At 40.0% G+C, this 25,194-nt stretch overlaps 1 protein-coding gene across 2 annotated transcripts in view; it reads right to left on the bottom strand.

Moving 5' to 3' along the window:
• NOTCH2 (notch receptor 2) overlaps positions 1 to 25,194 on the bottom strand; it is a 166,603-nt gene that overhangs the window by 26,304 nt on the left and 115,105 nt on the right. For both annotated transcript variants that reach the window (XM_036271970.1, XM_036271969.1), the window contains exons 12-20: positions 23,739 to 23,849; positions 12,809 to 13,001; positions 11,109 to 11,254; positions 9,242 to 9,355; positions 7,641 to 7,760; positions 7,112 to 7,264; positions 3,786 to 4,014; positions 2,827 to 3,028; positions 896 to 1,049 (exon numbers count right to left, since the gene is read on the bottom strand). In XM_036271970.1, coding sequence (XP_036127863.1) covers positions 896 to 1,049; positions 2,827 to 3,028; positions 3,786 to 4,014; positions 7,112 to 7,264; positions 7,641 to 7,760; positions 9,242 to 9,355; positions 11,109 to 11,254; positions 12,809 to 13,001; positions 23,739 to 23,849 — 1,422 coding nt within the window. The remainder of the gene's footprint in view (positions 1 to 895; positions 1,050 to 2,826; positions 3,029 to 3,785; positions 4,015 to 7,111; positions 7,265 to 7,640; positions 7,761 to 9,241; positions 9,356 to 11,108; positions 11,255 to 12,808; positions 13,002 to 23,738; positions 23,850 to 25,194) is intronic.

Raw genomic sequence — 25,194 nt, 5'->3', positions numbered from 1 at the left:
CTCTCTCTCTTCTAACCCCTCTCTTCCACTCTCTAAAAAAATCAATGAAAAAAATATCCTTTGGTGAAGGATTAACAACAACAAAAACCCACAAAACCATTAACAGAATGAAAAGACAACTTAGTAAGTGGGAGAAAATATTTACAAATCTTATATCTGATAAGAGATTGATATTCAAAATATATAAAGAATTCATATAACTCAACATTAAAAAATGTTTTTCCATTTTTAAAATGAGCAAAAGACCTGAATAAACATTTCTTCAAAGAAGACAGAGAGATGGCCAACAGACATACGAAAAGATGTTCAACATCACTAATCATCAGGAAAATGCAAATTAAAACCACAATGAGATATCACCTCACACCTGTCAGAATGACTATTACCAAAAAGTCAACAAATGACAAGTGTTGGTGAGAACGTGGAGAAAAGGGAACCCTTGTGCACTGATGGTGGGACTGTAAACTGTGACAGCCACTATGGGAAACAGTATGGAGGTTCCTCAAAAAATTAAAAATAGAACTCCCACATGACCCAGCAATTCCACTTCTGGTTATTTATCCAAAGAAAATGAAAACACTAATTTGAAAAGATATGTGCACCACTATGTTCATGACAGAATTATTCACAACACCCAAGATATGGAAACAATTGATGCCCACTGATAGATGAATGGATAAAGAAGAGGTGTAAAAATACATTTCTCTTTGGAATCTCTAAACCTGTTTCTCTGCCCATTTCATCCTGCGTCTCAGAGCCTTTTGCCAGAGCCTTGCCCACCCAGTACTGTCTGCCCTTCCCTCTCATCCCACAGTGACAATACCTGCCCTAAAATGCTGCCGGCCAGTCAGTACCTCCGAGGAATGCCCCCTGGACTCGAGGGGGCAGAGCTTACCTCTTTGGGCGGCTGCCACCTCACAGGAGACGTTGGGGACGTCACAGTAGGCACCAGTCCATCCAGACGGACACAGGCACCAGGACTCTGCTTTTTCCTGAACACAAGTGCCTTTGTTTTTACATGGAGACCGACTACAGAGGTTCACCAGAGTCTGAAACAGAGGCATACACACATCAACATCCACATCCCAGCAACGGAGAACATAAGTTACACAGCATTTCAATACATCAAGGAAAAGCACATTAATTTTTTTAAAGCCCTCACCCAAGCCTTAAACTAGATCCAATGTTCCCAAATAATCTAATCATTTTATATAGTCCAATCCCTCTTAGCTCTGCTATCTATTACATTTATCTTTATTGTTGAATATTACAGAGGTTCCTCCTTTCTTCTCCCACCGACACCCTCCCCCGCCCCCTGCTTTCACCACAGTGTTGTCTGTGTCCACTGGTCATGCACATATGCATGTCAACTCTTTGCTTTATCTCTTCTTGCCCTCCTCTCCCCTTCCCTCTGAGGGCTGTCAGTCTGTTCACCACTTCCATGTCTCTGGATCTTTTTTATTTGTTAGCTTATTTTGTTCATTAGATTTCACAACTAAGTGAGATCATGGGATACTTGTCTTTCTCTGACTGGGTTATTTCACTCAGCATAATACTCTCCAGGCCCCAAGCCTTAAACCAGATCCAGTATTCCCAAGTAATCTAATCATTTTATATAGTTCAATTCTTCTCAGCTCTGCTATTTAAAAAGTTCTTACCAGAGAAATTTAAGAATTTGAGGCAGCCCAATAGGTTGTTATTCCCTATATCATGATTATATCTAGATCTATGGCCACCCTGTTGGGCTAGAAAGCAAGAGTCAAAGCTGTCAGACGTGAAAACTCCCTCTGCTAAGCCTATGCAAGAAATCCACGTGGGTCTGTGGTGAACATGAGTAAAAGGACTTAAAGCATGTTAATAAAGCTAAAAATTGTCAAACAGCTTGTTTTGAGGGGAGAAAATCAGGCTTCTGACAAACATGAGGCAGAGTGCCAGCGGACTTGCACCTCTGCCCACAGCACCCATACGGGGCTTGGCCTCTGGGAGACAAGGCAAGTTCACAATAGACTGTGCAAAACGGGGGCGGTGGGGGAAGGGCAGAGGGGTCCACCAGCATTTACTATCCCACACCACGAGAACAGAATCCAGTGAAGAATGTCCTCCAGATCCTCAGAATTGGCAGCAAGCTGTTTAATGTGCAGAGATGGTATATTTGCATGTCCAATATAGACAAAGCCTTACCGAAGTGGACCTGTAAAGCTAGTTAAAGTTGGCCATTTATCCCTAATTCTATCATTTTACCATTGTTTTAAGAGGTAAAATAGCATAAAATTAAACACAATGTTTGGTATGTAACCTTGGAAGAATTAAGTCTGTCCCTCTGGGACTTGGTTTCTCCTTCCATGAAATGAAAGGCTGGACTAATTGGTTCTGAGGGGTCTTTCCATCCTAAGAGTCTATAAAATGGTATACTTATATATTTTGAAGTTAAAAGATATGCGAATAGCTTGGTTTCAGGATGTTACAACAATGTAAGATATGATACCTATTATCCCCTTAGATAGTACATCTGACCTTTAAAATTTTAACTTTTTTATTGTTCTTTTTTCCCTTTTTATATTTTCAATGTAAATACTATGTGCTTATTTCCCACATATATTTTCCTGCAGTTCTCACTGTAAACAATCTTATATTTGTTAATCCGCACAATCTTGCCAGCGTCACTATTTTAGAATTTACTAGCTATTAAGAAGTCAACCTGATTTATCTCAGGGACATTCCTGAGACCAGAATTTTCTCTTTTAGGAGGGACTGTTCTGCCTAGACAAGAAATAGGTATAGTTCTTTGCTTCTCTGAGGAAGCTGCGTGGGCTCATATTTAATTACCTGACAGTTCTTCCCAGTGTAGCCCAAGGGGCAGGTGCAGCGGTAGGTACCCAGGCCGTCAACACACGTTCCTTCATTCAGGCAAGGATGAGAGTTGCATTCATTGATCTCGTGGAGGCAGAACGGGCCAGTGAAGCCCACAGGGCACAAGCAGGAGAAGGAGTTAATCCCATCGACACACGTGCCACCGTTGAAACAGGAGCTAAGGAGCCAACAGGAGAGCACCATCAGCTACGTAACCTGGTCCTCTGACCTGCTATTTAAAAAGCAAGGTTCCTGGAATCTAAGATGTTACCAAGGCAAATACTCCTGAGCATCCCAAACACCTACTTCCAGTAAATTTGACCTTTTTCTGAACCAGACTGGTTGCCAGTTGGCCTTGAGTCCCGGTTTCCGATCCACAACCAAGAAGCTGAGAGGAGTATTTAAAAGGCTGAGTTGATGAGAGATTTGCAGAGAAAGTGAAGGTTTCGAAAGTTCTTCTACATCATATTTCACTTTCCCCTTAAGTCAATTTAATTTATAAGAAAAGTGCTAGACAGACAGCTCTTGACTATGGCTCTCTTTATGAAAGAGAAATAGAACAAATTTGCTGATAATAATGAAGAAAAACACACCTCCCAGAAATTACTTAAACAGTGATGACAACTCTGAAAAGAAATAGGAATGTTTAAATTATCAACTAATAGGAACAAAAGACAAAGCGGAGAATTTTTCTTTTGTTCAGAATTACAGCTTTTTCTGTTCCCTAATCTAGAAATAAATAAGGATCCATCCCACTAAGCTTGTCAACCCCTGACCTTTGACCTGCTAACTACACATCTACAAGGAATCAGGACCGGGCACTAGGAGATGATAGTGGACTGGGACCCAAGTGGATGCCTTACCCCTGCCCCACAACCCAGTATTGTGCTCTCTCTTTCCCATAAGACACCGGGGCCCGAGGGCGTGGGGCTCACCTCTCAGTGCACTCGTTGATGTTGTTCTCACAGTGGACTCCTTCGAACCCCGCCTGGCACCTGCAAGTGTAACTGCTGACATAGTCGGAGCAAGTCCCTCCATTCTTACAGGGCTCGCTCAGACACTCGTTTATGTCCGTCTGACACTTGTCCCCAGTGAAGCCCGGAAGGCACAGGCAGGAGAAAGTATTCACTCCATCCACACAGGAACCTCCGTTCTGGCAAGGATCTAAGACATTACACAAAAGAATTAGGGCTCTGAACAGCAGCAGCAATTTCATCTTAGACTCATAAAGGTGAGTGACCTGAACTGAGTCACACTAAGAGCAGCAACCATTCCAACTCTTTTTATCCTCACCCGAGGACATTTTTCCAGTCTTTGTTCAGATAGAGTGGGAGGGAGAGAGAGGAAGAGAGAGAGAGAAAAACATCGACGTGAAAGGGACACATTGAGTGGCTGCCACCTGCACGACTCAACCAGGGCTGGGGACAAACTGCAACCGAGGTACGTGCCCTTAGCGGGAACCGAACCCGGGCCTCTCTGGACTGCAGGCCGATACTATAACCGCTGAGCCAAACCGGTCGAATTATTATGATGTTGTACACCTAAAACACCTCCCTTCCTGCCATTCATCTTTCCTTTCTATTTTGTTTTTAATTTTTAGGTTTTGTCAGAATTAGGAAGCAAAGGTGTTTTTTCAATTTTTATTTTAAATATCACATAGCTCAATCCTAGAACGCCTTACACTCATAGCAGTTAATCAACAACATTTGAGCCACCATCATGGGGCTATCCTCTGCAATTTAAGTGTCATTCAAATCAGAACAAGAAAAATAAGATGTAGCCCCTACCCTTAAGGACCTTAAAATATAATTGCAAAGACAGGTTATAAATATAAAAAGAAAACTAAAGGCTCATCTGTAATCTTTACTAGAGCAATTGTAAAAATCATATTGCCCCTTCTTTTTTTTTTTTTTTTTTTGGTAGTATGTGCCCCTAGCGGAAACCGAACCCGGGACTCTCTGGTCTGCAGGCCGATGCTCAACCGCTGAGCCAAACTGGCCAGGGCATATTATCCCTTCTTATTTACAGCACAAAGTTACTAGGAAACCCACTATAATTTATTAAATTATTTAAAACTAATTATAGACATTACCAGTCCTACTTCAAATAGGAAAAAAAATTTAAATACTGAAAAATTTGATTCATATACTAATCAGTGTGGGAAAGAAATCCAAAGAGTTTGATCCCAATCCCTTAAATTTCTCCATCAACTGCCCGACTGGTGTGGCTCAGTGGTTGAGTGTAAACCCATGCACTAAAAGGCCACGGGTTTGATTCCCAGTCAGAGTACATGCCCAGGTGTGGGCCAAATCCCCAGTGGGGTGGGGGGCATGCAGGAGGCAGCCAATCAATGTTCTCTTTCATCAATGTTTCTCTCTCTCCCTCCCTCTCCCTTTCTCCCTCTCTAAAAGTCAATAAAGGAAAAAAGAAAAACTCTCCATCAACTGTACCTAGGACATACTAAATTACAATAAGGAAAGAAAAAATAAATGCATACAGATTTCAAAAAAATAGAAGGTATAGTAGTTATTTATTTAGAGATAACATGATTATCTCTATAAAAAATCCTAATCTAAATTAAACTAGAAGCTAAATTAATCTAGGATTAATAGTAAGGAGTTTATTAGCAAGAACAGAAAAAAAAGTCTTTAAAACCTTCAAAACTAGCCCTGGCCAGTTTGGCTCAGCCTGCAGTGTCAGCCTGTAGATCCAAGGGTCTGGTTTGATTCTGGACCAATGGCATGTACCTGGGTTGCAGGTGCAGTCCCTAGCCCCCACTGGGGTCATGTAGGAGGCAACCAATCGATGTCTCTCTCTCTCTCTGCCTCCCTCCCTTCCACTTTATCTAAAAATCAATGGAAAAATATCCTCGAGTAAGAATACACACACACACACACACACACACACACACCCTTTAAAACTCACACTATATGTTAAAATTAACTCAAGATAGATCATGTACTAAAACTTTCAGAAGAAATCAAAGAAGATAAAATCTCAGTGACCTTGGGTTAAAGATTTATTAAACAAGGAATAAGAAACATGAACTATGAAAGAAAATTATAGATATATTGAATTTTATCAAAATTAAATCCTTTCTCTTCAAAAAAAATCAAACAGAAGCTAAAAATTGGCAGAAAATAGTTGTAATGCAAATTTATGACAGAATATTGATCTAGGGTACAAAGAACTCTTCTCACTCAACAATAAGACAAATAGGCATAGGATTTGAATGACACCTCACTAAGTATGCTATACAGCTAATGAGCACATGAAAGAGACTCAACATCATTCACAAATAGGAAAATGAAGGTTGAAATACTACATGCACCCACTAGAATGACTAAAATGAAAATGAGTAATCATATCGCGTGTTCCTGAGGTTGTGATTTAACCGGCAGTCTCATACAATGCTTATAAGAAAGAAAATGGTACAACCACCTTGGAAATATTTTGGCAATTTTGTAAAACGTTAAACATATACCTACTACATAATTCATGTATTCACCTGTCATCTAGATATTTATTCAAGAGAAATAAAATCACATGTCCATATAGGCTCACTCATAGCAGCTTAATCTGTAATATCCACAAACTGTAAAAAAGCCACATGTCCTACTAGTGAGCTGTCGCACATCCAAACAATGGAAAGCTACTCAGCAGTAAAAACGAATGAACTACTAACACACACGACATGGAGGAGCCTCAAATAATACACTGAGTAAGATAAGTCACATTCCCTTATCCTAAACAAGACTTTGTGTTATATGACTCCATTTATATAAAACTGTGAAAAATGCAAACAAATCTGTAACAAAGGTAGATCTCTGACTGCCTGGAACAGGGAAGTGGAAAGAAGGAATAAATTACAAGAGATGAGGACACTTTTAGGAGGATGGGTATGTTCATTATGTTGAGTGATAGTTTCAGTTGCCATGTCATGTAACAGAGTGACAGTGTATTAAATGTTAATTGTACCTCAACAGACCTGCTTAGAAAAAAGAGCCATCATAGCGCTGTCCTACTTCGTCAACGTAAACCACTAAGGAAATGCTTAGAAGAGATTCCGCTGCCTGAGCTCCTAAAGCTCCTCGCTTCCAAAAGAAGATTTAAAAAATACTAATATTAAAGACATGATAAACGATCGGGGTGGCCAGTCTTAGCGCAGAGAGGCAGTTGCCTCCACTGTGCTATTCTGTGTTCCCTGCGTGCTTCTCTGTCCCGGGGGGAGTGGGGCGAAGGAGTTGGCTGGCATACTCACTGGCGAGGCAGTCATCGATGTCCTCCTCACAGTCCATACCACTGAAGCCTGGAGGACACTCGCACATGTAGCTGCCCTGGGTGTTATGGCAGAGACCATGGTTCAAGCAGGGCTTGGAGAGACACTCATCGATGTCAGCTGTGCACCGCGGACCTAGAAACATGGGGGCAATGAATGGTCCGATCTTTGGAAGCTGATTCCCACAGAGATTCAGGTGGTGCCCGAGCTTCTGCTGGGGCGGATGGGCTACTCCAAGGGTACTCTGGTTAGTCTCCTGCTTTGGGAAGTCCCTTAAGGCTTCTGTGCCCCTGGCAAGTTGCTGCACAGGTGCCAAAATTTCCTGCAGGACATCATGGTTTGACTCAGGTTGGAGTCTTCCAGCCACTAGGGGACCCCATAGACACGCAAATGGAAAGGCTTTCTAATTCATTCCAGTTAGCTCCTGCACAAAGACCAGAGCCTTCCATATATTCTGCTGATCTGACCACTTTTTTGAAAACTTCTGGTTTCTCCACTCCCATGTAGTTACCTTGCCAGCCAGGAGCACACAGGCAGGTGTAACTCTCAAAGTTTTGTGCCTCTTTGCAAACAGCAGCATTCTCACAAGGATTTGGGGAACAGGGAGCCAATACAGTCTGACAGTTCTTGCCTGCAAAGCAAATGACAGAGTTTAGGACAGAAAATTAGCCAGGGAAACGTAAATTTCCCCAAATACTATATCAAAGGATGCTCTCTGAATGCAAGTCTAAAGCTTTGCAATCTGAGAGACCTATGGTCCTTTGAGTCTTGGCTCTGACTTGATTGACATTTGCATATAGTCAAATAGTTTTATAGTATCTGAATAGCAAGAAGACAAAATAAGTAATTTCCAGATGAACTGTATATATAAGACTATAACGTGGCTGAGCAGAGTGACATCTGCTTACATGTCCCGTAGCCATCAATTCTTAGTCTTTATGGCAGCAAGTGACATGATCTTCTCATAGCCAACAAAAATGGCATTGTCACTATAAAATGATATGGCGCAGACTGTCTTTGACTGGGGATAGCTAGGGATCTCTGATAACTTTGATTTTATTCCCCAGGCTGGCTAAATGCCATTTCCCTACATGAACATTTCTTCTACAGTCCCGCATAGGGAACAATGTAGCATCAAGTCTTTCGGGTCACGGAGTCATGCTTGAGGCCACGTGCCACTCTATACTGCTCAGTGTCACTAGTGACAGCTATGAATAGCTCAAGACTCCAAGGTAGTGAGGGTCCAGGCACACTCCTGCCTGCATGCTGCACACTGGAGGATCATGCAAAGCCATCATCCATGTGTCTTGTTTTGTTTCCCAGAGATGAAGAAAATGGGATGACGAGGAGGTCAACAAGCCACACAAATACAACCAATCACAAGATGGCAGTAACGAGGCAGGAGAACACAAAGCAGAAATGTCCAGGCACACACCTAAAATACTGCCTGAAACAAAGAACACCTGGCATAAAATGAAGTCACGCCCATGTCTCCCGTGTGTGATCGCCATCCAGGGGCAACACCTCTCTGAATGAGACGCAGTTGTGCTGAATGTGAGGAGAAGAACAGCAGTTCAGGACCAGCTCTGGGTTCAGAGACCTGTGGGTGAATCCTAGGTCTACCACCTACCTCTGTAACCCTCAGCAAGTAACCTCTCTGTGCCACAGCTTCTTCAGGTGTAAAATGGTGATAGGAACTTCTATTTGTTGAATTACTGTGAGCACTAGAGTAAATAATCCAAAGTATATAAAATGTCTGGCACACAGTAAATTAGCAATGTGGCAGCCTTGTCACTGAAACTAAGGCTGAGCATGGGCCATGGAGACACTGGTCCGTTCACAGTAACGGACTAAATCATCAGGTATGCATCAGTTCCAACCATACATAATGAAAAGCAAAGGAGCAAAGAAGGCAAATGAGTCTTCCCAGCACTTGCATCTAAGGAGGTCACACACTGTTTTCTCAAGATCCAGGCAGTGAGGGCAGGACAGGCTACCGGGGGTCTCCCCAGAGCAGCCCCAGGGCCCCACAGATCCCCTCTCTGAGACTCAGAGGTGTGGAAGGACAAGGAGACCGAGCATCCCCTTTGTCCCTGCACCTGTGGGGCTCACCTGTGTACGGCAGCACACAGCGGCAAATGTAGCCACTTATGTCATCAAAGCAGGTTCCTTGGTTCAGGCATGGATTTGAAGCACATTCGTTGATATTCACTTGACAGTTAAAGCCTGAAGACAGAAAAGGGGAAAAACCAAAGGCAGTGAGTTTCTGTCAGCCTCCTCATTACCTGAATTGCTGAGCAATCCTCTTAGTGGTAAACATGAAACACCTGCTCATTCATCTCAGCGACAAGTCCTTGACATACAGTACGCCAGTAAAAAAAACAGCGCTTAATTGGCTAAAATACTAATGGAGGAACAGTATGTTCTAATATCCTGAAAGTCTAATGCACCCCCAAATACAGCACAAGTAATTTCTCAATAATGAACCAAGAAGTTCATTAAGGCCAAAAATTTGCTGCTGTATCTAAATATAAGCTCTTTGTATACAAAGTATCTGGGCAGAGCTTAAGAAGGGGTGTGCGCCATCAAGGGGTTACATCCCCGAATACATTCACCAAAGCGAGTTACGCCCCCTCTTTCAGAGGCAGTCCTGTGGCAGTACTTGAAGTCCCAAAGCAGTCTTCCCTGACCCAAGACATAAAGTCTACTCCCGCTAAAAAAAAGAGAAAAGTAAATAAGCATTTATGGGGACAGGACAGAACCCAACTATTACCCTCCTTTGCATCTTCAGTGAGGCCTGGTACAGAGCTTGAAATAGGGAACGAGAGCACTGTAAAAAAGTGATGATCTGAGAGTGCAGAGGGCTATTCAACAGCCATACAACTATGGACTGTTCATTTTGATTTTGTTCGTTGGTGAACAAGTCTCAGTGAGATAAAAACATAAGAGTGCTTTTAAATCTAAACGTTTCTTTGCAAATGTAATGTAATATATCAGTAAATTAATGACGAAAATATGGTTTCAGAAAATTTTCAATTAATCAAATAAAGTGACTCCAAACACACTGATGATTCACAGTAGCCTGGAACAACTTTTGAGTGGGAAATTAAATGACTAAGTGAATAGAGCAGTTCAAATATCAATGATTTACCCTCACTTCTCTTTCATGAGTTTCCAAGAGAAAACTGATGGCAGAAATACAACAGTGACAACTGAAAACATAATTTTACACAGTACACTCCTTTTATGTATTTTTCCAGGAAGCCACAGGGAACTATGTATCTAAGAATATCTCACCAGCCCTGGCTGGTTTGGTTAAGTGGTTAGAGCATTGGCCTGTGCACTCAAGGGTTGAGGGTTTGATTCCTGGCCAAGAGCACATACCTGGGTCGCAGGTTCAATCCCAGCCCTGGTTGGGGTCCTATGGGAGGCAACCAATCAATGTGTCTCTCTCACATTGCTGTTTCTCTCTCCCCGTCCCTCCCTTCCACTTTATCTAAAAATCAATGGAAAAATGTCCTTGGGTGAGGATTAACAAAAAATAAAATAAGAATATCTCACCATGTGGGAGAATTTGCTAGAAGGTTTTGAACACACAAATCCTTCCATGATATTACTGCTGTCAAAATTACAGTGAGACAATGTTTTCATTCTACTACCAATATCTCGTTTGAATGATCACAGAATCAAACCTGCACCAAGAAGCTTACAATTAGAACACCTGTTCCAAGCTGTGTAACTGGAGTCCTAGCTGCTCACCTTCAATAGTCCTCTTCTGATAGCTCCCCTCTCTGCCATGCTGAAAGTAGAATCTATATCTATTTATGTTTTTATTCCCCAAGTGCCTCATAGATATTAGGTGCTCCAATTATGTTTGCTGTGTGAATGAACAGAAAGAAGGGAAAGAAAGACGAGACCCAAGCAGTATGCAGCAACACGGGGCAGAGCAGGGAGATGGAAATGTGCACTTTGCCTTCACCTTTAAAGCCCTTCTTGCAAGTACATCTGTATCCATTCACTAGATTGTCACAAGTGCCTCCATTCTGGCATGGATTGGAAAGACATTCATTTTTGTCCACTTCACAGTTGACGCCAACCCAGCCTGCATCACAGACGCACTTGTATCTGAAAGAAGACAGAATTCTTTACTATGGCAAATGAATACACAATTGAGTCAAATACAGGACGTGGTGAAGAAATAAGAGAAAGAGAAGATGAAGATAAGTTAATCTCATTTCTCCCCTTCTTGGGACCTATATGTGGGGATCACCATGAACACGGTGGGGATCCTATGGGGCCATGTGGAGGAAAATGACCTTCCTTCCTTGTGCTTCCCTGATTCACAAAGATGCTAGATAAATTAATTAATTACACTGAGCTTTTGTATGCAAAGAGCAAGGTTGGTACAACATATTGGACCAATCTGAAAGACATATTATCATGGATAAATCTACATTTTTTCTTTCTTTTTTATGAAACGAAAGTAAAGCAAACCGTAGGACCATTTGTTTCTGAGGCAAAACAGACACCCAGGAAGTAGATTAGTATCAGAGACTCTAGGCCACTCCAAAGAGCTCTTGGAATGTCTGATTTCTGAGATATGCTTTGTTCAGATTGGAAACCCTGCCCCAGAGAGCACCTCGGGTACTGAGCAGAAACAGGTATTTGAAGTATATGGACATTGTTCACAATGTGAACATCATTAGCACTTAGAATGCTGTGTCAGGAGATGTGGCTTCCTTGTCTGGAGGTTCTTAGGAAAGTGTGGGTGGGTGGGACGCTTTGAAGGCTGCCCAACGTTGAAGCAGGAATGCTAAGAAAATTCATCTTGGAAATGACTTGATATCCCATTCTCCTCTAAACACTTCATTCTTTCACCTGTTAGAAGTATGACAATGGCCATGGCCAGGGCCCTGTCCTCTGGCAAGCACAGCAAGAATACAGACTATCTCAGGGGACCTAATGTCACCCTCTGTGATTCTAGAAAATTACCTAACGACATATCACATCACTCTCTGGGGCCTGCAAACCGTGCACATTTTATCAGGGCCACACCGTGAGTTAGCGGAGGCCTACTCTACTTTAGAGGCACACACTGGTAATGTGCTAGGATGGGGCTGAGCTTAAGTGGGAAAAAATCAGAGAGAACATCCCTCAGAACTCAATCGTGCAATAAGTATTAAAAGCACAACTTCCAAAGACTTATAACACAACCCTGGATTCCTCCCTGTCCCGCCCACCTGCTCGGTCGTGGGAGGTAGTGAAGAGGCGATCCGGAAGACTTGATACAGACTCCACACTCTGCAGCCAGATCTCAGCTCAGGTCCCGTCTGCATGTATGGCCAGAACTTAAACCCAACTGGCTCGACACAGGTCAGTAAGAAAGGATTACTATAGCCCTGGCCAGTCTTGCTCAGTGGTTAGAGTGTCAGCCAATGGACCAAAGAGTCGCAGGTTCAATTCCCAGTCAAGGGCACGTACCTTGGTTGCAGGTTTGATCCCTGGCCCCAGCTGGGGTGGTGCGGGATGCAATCAATCAACGTGTCTCTCACATTGATGCTTCCTTCTCTCTCTCCCTTCCTCCCTCCTGCTCTATCCAAAATTCAATGGAAAAAATATCCTTGGGTGAGGATTTAAAAAGAAAAGAAAAGGAAGGAATACTACACGGCCGCTCCTCACCCACTGAGGCCTCCGGTACAGTTGCCGTGGATGCAGGGGTTGCTCAGGCACTCGTTCACCTGCGAGACGCAGCTGGGGTGATGGGGCCCCTCGGGGCATATGCAGCGGAAGCCATTCACGTCATTGATGCATGTGGCACCCTTGCGACAGGGATTAGAGGCGCACTCATCAATGTCAAGGTTACATCTCTGCCCTGTAGAGAAGGGGGACAGTTTTGTCAAATCCAAAATGTTTAGGGAATAGACACAGAACTGAGACATGCTGTGTTGACATCTTCATCTACACAGGCGCCGAATGGCACTTATTTAAGGAATAAAACACCCCAAAGCACTTAGTGCCAAGAGGGGGAGGAGCAAACAGTATTGTCTTTTGATACGAAGCAAAGTTAACAAAATGCTCGAATTGTGTTGTAGTGTTTTGACATATTTCTTCTTCACTACATCTTAGAAAAAGACAAAACTTCACAAGAATTTAGAAAAAGAACATTGAAGTTACCAAAGTCCTTGACATTGCTCTGAGTACTCTCAAAGAAGCTTATCTTATCACTGTTCTCAGCTGGTTTACTGAAAATTCATTCTTCCAGTTAGCCAACCTCTTAACATTGCTACACACGGTAAATCTCAATTAACTGGGATGCCTAGTAAGTGAAGTTTTAATGTAATGATTAATTTGATTAAAAAGAAAAGCCATTTTGCTTTCACTTGTAGAGTTGTGTTAATCCACCATCCGCCTCAGGAAGAATATTCTAAATACAGTATAATTTTATTGTTCTCTGATAACTGAGAAAACCATCAGAGTCTTTCTAGACTAGTGGTTCTCCAACTTCAATGTGCAAAAAGAATTGCTGGAAGTAACTTTCAGGAGATTTTAGGACCCTCACCGTGGACTCTGATGGGCTGGGTCCAGCGAACCACATTTTAAATTATGCAGGTGGTTCAAATACTACATTTTTAGAAACTCTGATGCAGACAATTATTAGTTTATCATCATGTAATACTGTAAATGCTTAGAATATATACAATTGAAGTGAGATGTTCATCCTCTAAAACATGCCTAAGATTATACTTTGAAAAGATGTTTGCCATAACCTTAACACTGATTGTTTTAAGCTGAATAGAGTTTGCCAGTTATATGAGTTTTGTTTTGTTAAATTTTGAATAACTGAGATTTGACTATATACTCCAAAGTGATGTAAGACTTAGAAATAACCCATAATTCTGAAAATGAGTGGCAACTAGTAACTTATGAATTGACAAATTTCAAAAAATATAATGTTCTGACTCAGGAAAAAACAAACAAACAAAAAAAAACACTATTCATTTTTGTTTAAGAAAGAGTAACCCTGCATTTAGAACAGGAAATTCCAAATGAAATAGATACACACCCTTTAAAGTAAGGGTATTAACATTTTTTCACCCTCCATTGCTCTCTAAACCATGACTGGCGGTTTCTGTGGTAAAGACCCATAATCTGGTAGTGGTTGCTGTTTTCCTCTTAAGTGTTTTATTAATAACTTATTTTAAAATACGACTTCCTTAGCCTCAGCCTCTGATTTTTTAGATGTTTACCAATGGTACCAAGATGTGAGCTATCCTGAGCCTGCAATGCGGTGGAGAGTGAGAGAGCAAAGCCTTCATTTTCTGTCCTTTTTTGGAAGCATCTTCTCAGAAGCCACTCCTTCCAAGTTCTTCATTTGCTTTCAAACCTCTTTCAAGAATCAATTTGCAAGCCCTCCTTTAGCCGAGAGTTGAGTCACCCTGTGCAGTCTGCCATGTGAGCTAACAGCTGCATGAGCAGCCAGCTCCTACCCTGGAGGAGTTTCTACTCAGCATCAGAAATGCCCAGACGAGGCTATGGAACTTGTTGGGCTCAGTAACTACTAAACAAGAAGTTAACCAATGCTTCTCACCTTGTGTTTATTAGTGTTTGATGAATGGAATCATGGGATTGCTCAGACTCAAGTCTGATGTTAGAGGTCCCATATTTGAGTTATATTCAGTAACATTTTCTGAGTGTTTCCCCTGTGCCAGACATTGTTTTACACACTGGCTGAAAAGATGATGAGAAAGGTCCCTGCCTTCTGGGAACTCAGTCCTAGCTGTGTGACTCACTAGCTGATAACATGGAGATTAGCTCTATCTCTCAGTTGCTTCATTTGTTAAATGGGGATAATAAAACTTCTACAGCTACTTTTTTGTTTTGTTAATTTTTAGTGAGATATAACTGACATGTAACATTGTGTAAGTTTAAGGTTTGATACATTTACATATTGCAATATGATTACGCCCTATTGTTACTTAATTATCATTTCTTTTTTTGTGGTGAGAATTAAGATCTATCTTCCTACCAATTTTGATGTTTTTAATACAGTATTGTTGACTATCATCACTATGCCATGCATTAGATCCCCAGAACTTATCTACCAGCTGCAAGTTTATATCCTTAAAGAACATCTCCCCAATTCCTCAACCTCTCTCCCAGCCCCAGTAACTGCCATTCTACTCTTTTTACAAGTTTCACTTTTTCACAGTCTGCATATAAGTGATATAACACAGTATTTGTCCTTATCTGACTGACTGACTTAGCATAATGTCCTAAAGATCTATCCATGTTGTTACAAATGGCAGGATTTCCTTCTTTCTCACAGATGAATAACATTCCATTGTATTTACACACACACGCGCGCGCGCACACACACACACACACACACACACACACACCACATCTTCTTTATCCTTCATCCATTGATAGACATTCAGATTTTTTCCTCATGCCTTGGCTATTGTGAATAATGTTGCAATAAACACAGGTGTGCAGATACATCTTAAAGATACTGATTTCAATATCTTTGGCTATATACTCAGGAATGGAATTCCTGGGTCATATGATAGTTCTACCTTTAACATTTCGAGGAACCTCCATACTGTTTCCCATAGTGGTTGCACCATTTTACATTCCCACCAATAGTGCACAAGGGTTCCCTTTTCTCCACATCCTAGCTAACACTTGTTATATCTCGTGTGTTTTTAATAATGGCCATCCTATCAGGTGCGTGGTGACATCTCATTGTGGTTTTCATTTTTATTTCCCTGATAGCGATGTTGGGCATCTTTCCCATCCATATGTCTTCTTTGGAAAAATATCTATTCAGGTCTTTTGCCCACTTTCCCCCCTAATTCTAAACACTTATTTGTTTTCTTTCATCATTTATGCATTTTTTGAATGTATATACGTTGTTTATACTTTCCTCCATAGTCTCTGGTCCTTTTCTCATATGTGCAGTCTGGGTTCCTGATCATACTTAAACCATGCTACAGGCATGAATGCGCTGTCCACCCCTTCTTTCTCAGTGCAATGCCCCTCACCTGTCGTTCAGCAGTGCACCTGTGCAGGATATGCCAGCACTGGGTTGGCTAAGGGCCAGGGAACCAAATCAACTGCATGGTCAACATTTACAAGTTTATAATTTGTAGACATTTATATACTTCACTACTGATAAGAAACTACTGTAACAGATTGAGAGAGAAAAGAGATCATAAAACTGACATTTATGTTTTTTTATTGTATTTTGGTGATTTTCCAGTGTTTCATAATGGCACTGTAATGAGGATTAGCTATACTGGTCTATCTGTTACTTGTGATTAACCTTTCACTAGGGGTTGGTAGACTGTGAAGCGTTCAAAACTTCACCTGTTTCCGATGATATCAGATTTCTAAATACAAACAATGATTTACAGCTTAAAATATCAGTCTGGTTAAATCGTATAGCTCTGACAGTCCGGTTAAATTGTATAGCTCTGAGAATTAGTGTGGACACTTCTAGTGTCTTCTACCTAAAAATTATTGGAAAATTTCCAATAATATTTTCTAAAATTATGTTTAGCAACTCCTGCCTATTGTGTTTTTATAACTGAAGTATAATTGAATAAAACATATTAGTTTTGGGTATACAACATAACAATTTGGTATTTGTATACATTGCAAACTGACCACCACAGTAAGTTTAATTAACACCTGTCACCATACACAGCTACAAGACCTTTCTTTTCTTGTCCTTGGCCCATTTTTACTGGATTAATTGTTTCTTTGTTATTGAGTTATATAAGTTGTTTATATATTTTGGATATTAACCTCTTATCAGATATGTTGTTTTGTAAACATGTATATATACTATATAGATTTTATATATTATAAACATTTTCTCTCATTCTGTAAGTTGCCTTTTACTGTTTTCTTTGTTGTACAGAAGCTCTTTAGATTAATGTAGTCCCACTTGTTTGTTTTCCATTGTTGCATGTGCTTTTGGTTTCTTACCCAACCTATCTACTTTTATGGACTATAAGTCAGCAAAATAATGAATATGAAAATAAAGGAAAAAGTAAATTGTAAAACTGAAAAGTAGTTTACAGAAGTATCACATGATTCCTTGTTTTTCTCATTCAATCAGTAAGTATAAAGAGGTCTGAGGAGAACAAAGATTTTAGTCTGAAAAAACTGCCTTGATAAGATGTATTCAGAAGAAAAAAACTACTGTATATATGAAACTTTCTTTTGCATAAGCCTAATGGTAACCACAAAAAACAAAAACAAAAAAAACCCATAACTGAGACACATAACATTAAAAAAAGAAGAAACAAAGGGAAAAAAATCATGGAAAACCACCAAACTAAAACAATAGACAGAAAGGAAAAAGAAATAATGAAGACACATAGCTACCAGAAAACAAAAGATAAAATGCCTATAGAAAATCTTCATGTATCAATAATCACCCTAAATGTAAATGAACTAAACTCACCAATAAAAAGGCACAGAGTAGCAGATTAGATAAAAAAACAAAACCCAACCATATGCTGCCTTCAAGAGACATTGCAGCTGCAAGGAAAAATACAGACTCAAGGTAAAGGTGGAAAATGATTTCCCAGCAAGTGGTACCCAGAGAAAAGCAGTGTAGCCATACTTATATCTGACAAAATAAATTTCAAAAACAGTAATGGAAGACAAAGATGGACATTTTATCATTATAAAGGGGACAATAAATCAAGTAGACATAACACATCAAAATATAAGCACCATGATATATAAAACAACTATTAATAGGCCTAAAGGGAAAAACTGACAAAAGCACACAATTATTTTAGGGGACCTAAATACCTCATTGACAGCTATGGACAGATCATCTAAACAGAAAATCAGTAAGGAAATATCAGCCTTCAATGACACATTAGACCAATGGACATAACCAGCATTTAGAGAGGCTTTCATGCCAGAACAGCAAGTTACACATTCTTCTCTAGTGCACATGGAACATTCTCAAGGGTAGTATATATGCTGGGATACAGAACTAGCCTCAACAAGTTTAATAAGACTGAATTCATACCAAGCATATTCTTTGACCACAATGCTCTGAAATTGTGTATCAACAGCAAAATGAAAGTGGGAAACCCACGAATGTGTGGAGATTAAACAACATGCTACTTAAAAAATGACTGGCTCAAAGAAGAAATGAAAAGAGAAATAAAAGATACATAGAGACAAATGAGAATGACAATATGATATATGAAAACTTTTGGGATGCAGCAAAAGCAGTAATAAAAAGGAATTTTATATCATTACAGGTCTATCTCAAGAAACAGGAAAATTCCCAAATAAACAGCCTACCTCTATATCTTAAATAACTAGAAAAAGAACAAATGCAGCCCAGAGACAGCAGAAGGAAGGAAATAATAAAAATTAGAGTAGAATTAAATAAACTGGAGAACAAAAACACAATACCAAAAGATAATGCAACAAAGAGCTGGTTCTTTGGAAAGATTAATAAAATCAACAAACTTCTGGCTACACTCACTGAGGAAAAAAGAGAAAAGACTCAAACAAACAAAATCAGAAATAGAAGAAAGGTAATAATAGACACTGAAAAACACAATGGACTATAAAAGAATACTCTGAAAGACTATATGCCACCAAATTCAATAACCAAGAAGAAATAGACATGTTCTTAGAAATATATCTTCCTAGACTGAATCACAAAGAGCTGGAAAATATAAATAGACCGATCAACAGCAAGAAAATTGAAACAATCATCAAAAGCCTCCCAAAAGGTAAAAAACCACAACCAAATGGCTTCACTAGTAAATTTCACCACACATCAAAGAAGATTTAATATCTACCCTTCTCCACGCTTCCAAAAAACTGAAGAACTAGCAATATTTCCTAACACATTTTATGAGGCCAACTTTACCCTGATACCAAAACCTGGCAAGAATAACACAAAACGAGAAAGCTACAGACCAATATCTCTGATGAATACAGATGCAAAAATCCTAAGTAAAACACTAGCAAATTGATTACAATACATTAAAAGATAATACTTCACAATCAAGAGGGGTTCATTCCAAAGGTACAAGGATAGTTCAACATATGCAAATTGACTTATGTGATATACCGCATTGCCAAAATAAAGAATAAAAGTCGTATGATCGTATTGCTAGATGCAGAAAAAGCATCTGACGAGATACATCCATTTACGCTTAAACCACTCAATAAAATGGGTATAGAAGGAAAGTACCTCAATATAATAAAGGCCATGTGACAAACCCTCAGCTAATAACACACTCAGTGGTGAAAAACAAAAAGCCTTTCCTCTAAGATCAGGAACAAGAATGTCCACTCTCACCACTGTTATTCAACATAGTACTAGAAGTCCTAGCCAGAGCAATCAGGCAAGAGAAAGAAATAAAAGGCATCAAATTGGGAATGAAGAAGTAAAGCTGTCACTTTTTGCAGACAACATAATTCTTTATATAGAAAATCCTCAAGAGTCCACCAAAAAAAAACAAAACAAAAAACATTTGAAACAATTAACAAATATAGTAAAGTTGCAGTATATAAAATTAATGTACCCAAATCCATTGCATTCCTGTATAATAACAATGAAATTTCAGAAAAAGAAATGAAAAAAAAAATTCCTTTTGCAATTACAACAAAAAGAATAAAATACCTAAGAGTAAACTTAAAGGATGTGAAGGACCTATACACTGAAACTACCAGATACTTTTAAAAGAAATTGAAGAAGACAGAAAGAAATGGAAAGATATTCCATATTCATGGATTGTAAGAATCAACATAGTTAAAATGGCCATAGTACCCAAAGCAGTATAAAGATTTGATGCAATCCCCATCAAAATCCCAATGGCATTTTTTAAAGAAATACAACAAAAAATCATCGGATTTGTATGAAACCACAAAAGGCTCCCAATAGTCAAAGTAATTCTGAGAAAAAAACACACTTCCTGACTTCAAATTATACTACAAAGCAACAATAATCAAAACAGCATGGTACTGGCAAAAAAAAAAAAACCCAACCAACAACAGAAACACAGACCTATGGAATAGAATTGAGAGCCCAGAAATATAACCACATGTATATGGGCAAATAATTTTCAACAAATAAGCCAAAAACATACAGTGGAGAACAGAAAGCTTGTTCAATAAATGGTGCTAGGAAAACTGGAAAGCCACATGCAAAAAATTAAACAGACTGCTTTTGTCCCCATATACAAAACTTAGTTCAAAATGATTCAAAGACCTAAATATAAGACCTAAAACAATAAATTACACAGAAGAAAACATAGCTACTAAAGTTATGGCCCTTGGTCTTAGAGAGGATTTTATAAATTTAACCTCAAAGGCAAGGGAAGTAAAAGCAAAAATAAATGAATGGGATTGTATCAAACTAAATAGCTTCCGCCCTGGCTGGTTTGGCTCAGCGGTTAGAGCGTCGGCCTGCGGTCCTGAGAGACCCAGGTTCGGTTCCCGCTAAGGGCGTGTACCTCTGTTGCAGTTTGTCCCCGGCCCTGGTTGGTTGTGCGGGTGGCAGCCACTCGATGTGTCCCTTTCACATCGATGTTTCTCTCTCTCCCCCCCCCCCACAACTCTACCTGAACAAAAAATGGAAAAATGTCCTTGGGTGAGGATAAAAAAAAAACCAAACTAAATAGCTTCTGTACAGAAACCTTCAACAAAACAAAAAGGCAACCAACCAAATAGAAGATATTTGCAAACAACACCTCTGATAAGGAATTAGTCCCCTGCCCCCCCAAATATAGAAAAAACTCATACAACTCAACAACAAAAAACAATCAATCCAATTTGAAAAAACAGACAGGGTTTGGCTGGTTACAGCATCATCGTGATACACCAAGGTTGTAGATTTGACCACCAGGCAGGACATATACAAGAATCAACCAATCATAACTAAGTGGAACAACAAATCTCTCTCTAATCAACAAATAAATTTAAAAAATTTTTATAAATGGGCAGAGGACCTGAGACACTTCTCCCAAGAAAACATACAAATGACCAACAGATCTATAAAACGATGCTCAACTTTACTAGCTGTCAAAGAAATGCAAATCAAAGCTACAATGAGATACCACTTCACACCTGTTAGAATGGCTATTATCAACAAGACAAACAATAACAAGTATTGGAGAAGTTGTGGAGAAAAAGGAACCCTCATTCACTGCTGGTGGGAATGTAAACTGGTACAACCACTATAGAAAACAGTACAGAAGTTCCTCAAAAAATTAAAAATAGAGTTACCATATGATCCAGCAACCCCTCTTCTGGGGGTCTACCTGAAAATTTTGAAAATATTTATTCATAAAGATATTGCACCCTATGTTCACTGCAGCAAATTCACAGTGGCCAAGACGCAGAAACAAACCAAAGTGTCCCTTGATAGAAGATTGGATAAAGATGTCATACATATGTACAATGGAGAACTACTCAGCCATAAAAAGATGAAAGACTGCCATTTGCAACAACATGGATAGATCTTGAGAATATCATGAGAAGTGAGATGGCAAAAGTCATGGACCATATGGTTTCACTCACATGTGGGATATAACATTGAAAGCAACAAATAAACAAGACAGACAAACAAACAAAAACTCACAGACACAGACTACAGTATGGTGGTCCCCAGAGGGAAGGGGGTGGGGGAAGGGAAAGGGGGTCAAATATATGGTGACAGAAAGAGATATAACTTTGGGTGGTAAACACACTATGTAATACACAGGTGATGTATCATACAACTGTAACCTATATAAATTTATTAACCAATTTATTAACAACATAAACTTATTAACCAATGTCACCCTAATACATTTAATTTTAAAAACTCTCTTAAATCTGTTTTAAAATAGCATTAAAATAAAACAAAGAAAAGAATAAAGCACCTCACATTCACAGCTCTGAATATATACCACAGTTGATTCTGATATTTTCAGCAACTGATTTAAATCTCCCCCCCTCAAAAAAACCCAACGGACTAGAAAACAGTTCCAAGAACAGAGTACCACCCAGGAATCAAAACATTCCATTTCTTGCTTATGTCGTCTCATACTACACCTTAAGTTTATTTTAGAATATTTTTAGCTATGTCCTCGTCCCTCCTTGGCCGTCCTGGCTTGCTGAATGTTAGAAAGAGAGAGACTATGATTCAGACATTTCAAAAGAAAAAGAAGAAATTTGGTCTGAGGTTTATGTACCTAACAAGAAACCACAACAGGCACCACTTAGGCTGTGCAGGGAAGTGGGCATGAGCGTGGGCTCCAGAGTAGGGCCCTGGGTGGAACCCCAGCTGCAGTGCACTGGTAAAATACTCAACCTCTAAGCTCTGGGTTTCTCACCACAACTGTAGGAATAATAACAGCAGTGACAATTAAATGAGATCAGGCACTTAATTTAATGCGTAGCTCAAAACAAGTCTATAATAAATGGTAACTATTCTATTACTCATTTAACAAAAATGTACCTACTGTCCTATCTAGCATGAATTTTTGTGTACTCTGTTGGCTGTCACTTAATCTTGGAGTAACTAGTTTCAGAACACAGAACTACCTGTGGCTACCACCCTCTGGGCACTAAACAGGAGGGCGTTCATTATACCTGTCTTCTGAGTGATCTCCCAGTGAACAGGGACTACAGGGACCCATGCGGGCCACCCACCTTCTTCCCCAGCATCCACAATCACACAAAGCAGGAGAAAAAGATTGTGAAATGCAGAGGAATGTAAGTTCCAGGCAAGTGGGAGGCAGACATTTACTTTACTTGGCTCTGATTGCCTTTTGACATCATAGTAAAAAGCTCTGAGGGAAGTTTCTCAGATTGGTTGCAAATGACCACATGGTATTTATTAAATGGTCACATCATATGTTAGTGCCTGCTTATGTACAGCACTGTCTAGAAAAACCAGGGGAGGCAGAGTATACGCCTGCGGGTGTGTACGGGGCCTCAGGTTTCCTCGGTAGCCTCTAGCACTTTTTGATCAGGAGAGTAAAAGTTAAAGGTAATCTGATTAACAAACGAGAAAAGAGAAGATGTGTGTGTACACATGTGTACATGTGTAATGCTCTAGCTGCTTATGATTTAGAAAGGATTCTAGCCAACTTTATTTTAGGCATTAACTTTGTTCCTCTGGGGAGAAAAACAATCTCAGTTGTGCTAGCCAAATGAGGTTGGTGCTGGCTTCAGCCAACAAAATCCCATAAGAAGAAGTACTCAGAAAAAAGTATTGTGTTTTCATCGACTTTTACGATGGCTATGCCATTACAGAGGGCACTCACTACTAAATGTAGAAAAACAAAGGTGGCTTTGCAAGCTCTATGACTCAAGCACAGTGAGTGACAAATTCAGGGTCTAATTAAAAGTTCTTTTCAGGTAGCTGTAAACACATGGTCTAAAACCCCTAACTAATGAAAAGTTTCATGTTACAGTTTAGGGAAGGCCTGTGTAGAAAAGTGGGCCAGAGAAACACAGAAACAAACGTCTAATCTTCCTTCCCAGAGACAAAGAGATAGGAAACATTTTTAAAGCACTGTTCTAATGTAATGGGGCTGAAAGTCGGACCTCCCAACAAAAAGATTACCTGTGAATCCTGGTGAGCAGACGCAACGATAACGATTAACTCCGTCCATACAGACTCCATGGACACAAGGGTTACTTGCACAGTCATCAAAATTGATTTCACAATTAATACCTGCAAAGATAAAAGCAAAGAGGAACCATGCACTGTGACCACAGAAACACCAAGGATGTCTGCTTGCGATGCTAGGTGTTAGGAAAGCTAGAGTATCCAGCCAGCCACGGGCAAAGCAGCAATCTACAAGTGCAGCCGTCCAGACCCTGCCAGCGGGATCATGAGGGCAAGTGGATCTTATTCACTGAACTAAGCCCGTTTGCCTTTTCCACTGTGCTGGTGTTTGCATTCATGTGCGAAAGCCACGGCGCAGGACTCCTAGCATCGTAGCAGGAGTCACATCAGGGCCACTGCACTGCAGGGGTGGGCACTGTATGCTTCACCTCCAAGCACTCACAGAAAAAAACCAGACAAAGGTTCACTTAGGAATGACTTTGGTGAAGTAGTCAAAATTACCAACTTCATCCTTTCATTACATCGTGACCCCTGACTATACATACTCCCGCCGTTGAAAGAGGAAATCCATAAGGAACTCTGTGGCAGGCCAAAGTACAGAGCTGTCTCCAGGAAAAGCAGTTGTGAGATTGTTTGAGTTCTGAACTGAAACAGTTGCTTTTTACATGGAATCCTATTTTCATTACAACTGAAGACAAACCAGGGCTGTTCAGACCTAACTATTTAGTTCACATTAAGTGGAAAAAACAAACAAACAACAAAACCCTGATAGTATTATACTCCAAAGATAAAATTTAAGCTTTCACATGAAAATTAGAATTTTGGAACTTGTATCCAACTACCATAAACTTTAAACTGACAGTCATTATTCTAGGCTAAGCTCAGGATAAATTTTAAAGAGTCTGGTAACTTCCTTGTGGAGTATGCTGCCTTCCTCCTGGTCTATTCCCAGAATAAACTGTAGAGTTTGGCTATGTTAAGAAAGGTTTAACTAAACACATGGGTAACAAAACAGTGGAGATACACCAATCACTATTGTTAGCATCATTTGGTAAAAATACTCAAGCTATTTCATGATTTATTTAACATGAATTTAGTGATGCTTTTTGGGTATCGTAAAATACCTTGGTAGGTTAAGCCCTGGCCAGTTTGGCTCAGCGGTTAGAGCGTCGGCCTGCGGTCCTGGGAGACCCGGGTTCGGTTCCCGCTAAGGGCACGTACTTCGGTTGCAGTTTGTCCCCGGCCCTGGTTGGTCGTGCGGGTGGCAGCCACTCGATGTGTCCCTTCCCGTCGATGTTTCTCTCTCTCTCTCTCCCTTCCTCTCTCTCCCTCCCACTCTATCTGTACAAAAAATGGAAAAATATCCTCGGGTGAGGATAAAAAATAAATAAATAAAATAAATAAAATACCTTGGTAGGTTAAAAAGCCTAAAAAAATAAAGCCTGGTAAT

Source organism: Molossus molossus, unplaced genomic scaffold (genome assembly GCF_014108415.1).
Source record: "Molossus molossus isolate mMolMol1 unplaced genomic scaffold, mMolMol1.p scaffold_m16_p_20, whole genome shotgun sequence".
Classification (NCBI taxonomy): Eukaryota; Metazoa; Chordata; class Mammalia; order Chiroptera; family Molossidae; genus Molossus; species Molossus molossus.
The sequence above is the reverse complement of the archived record's forward strand: the minus strand, read 5'-3'. Positions and strand labels throughout refer to the sequence as shown.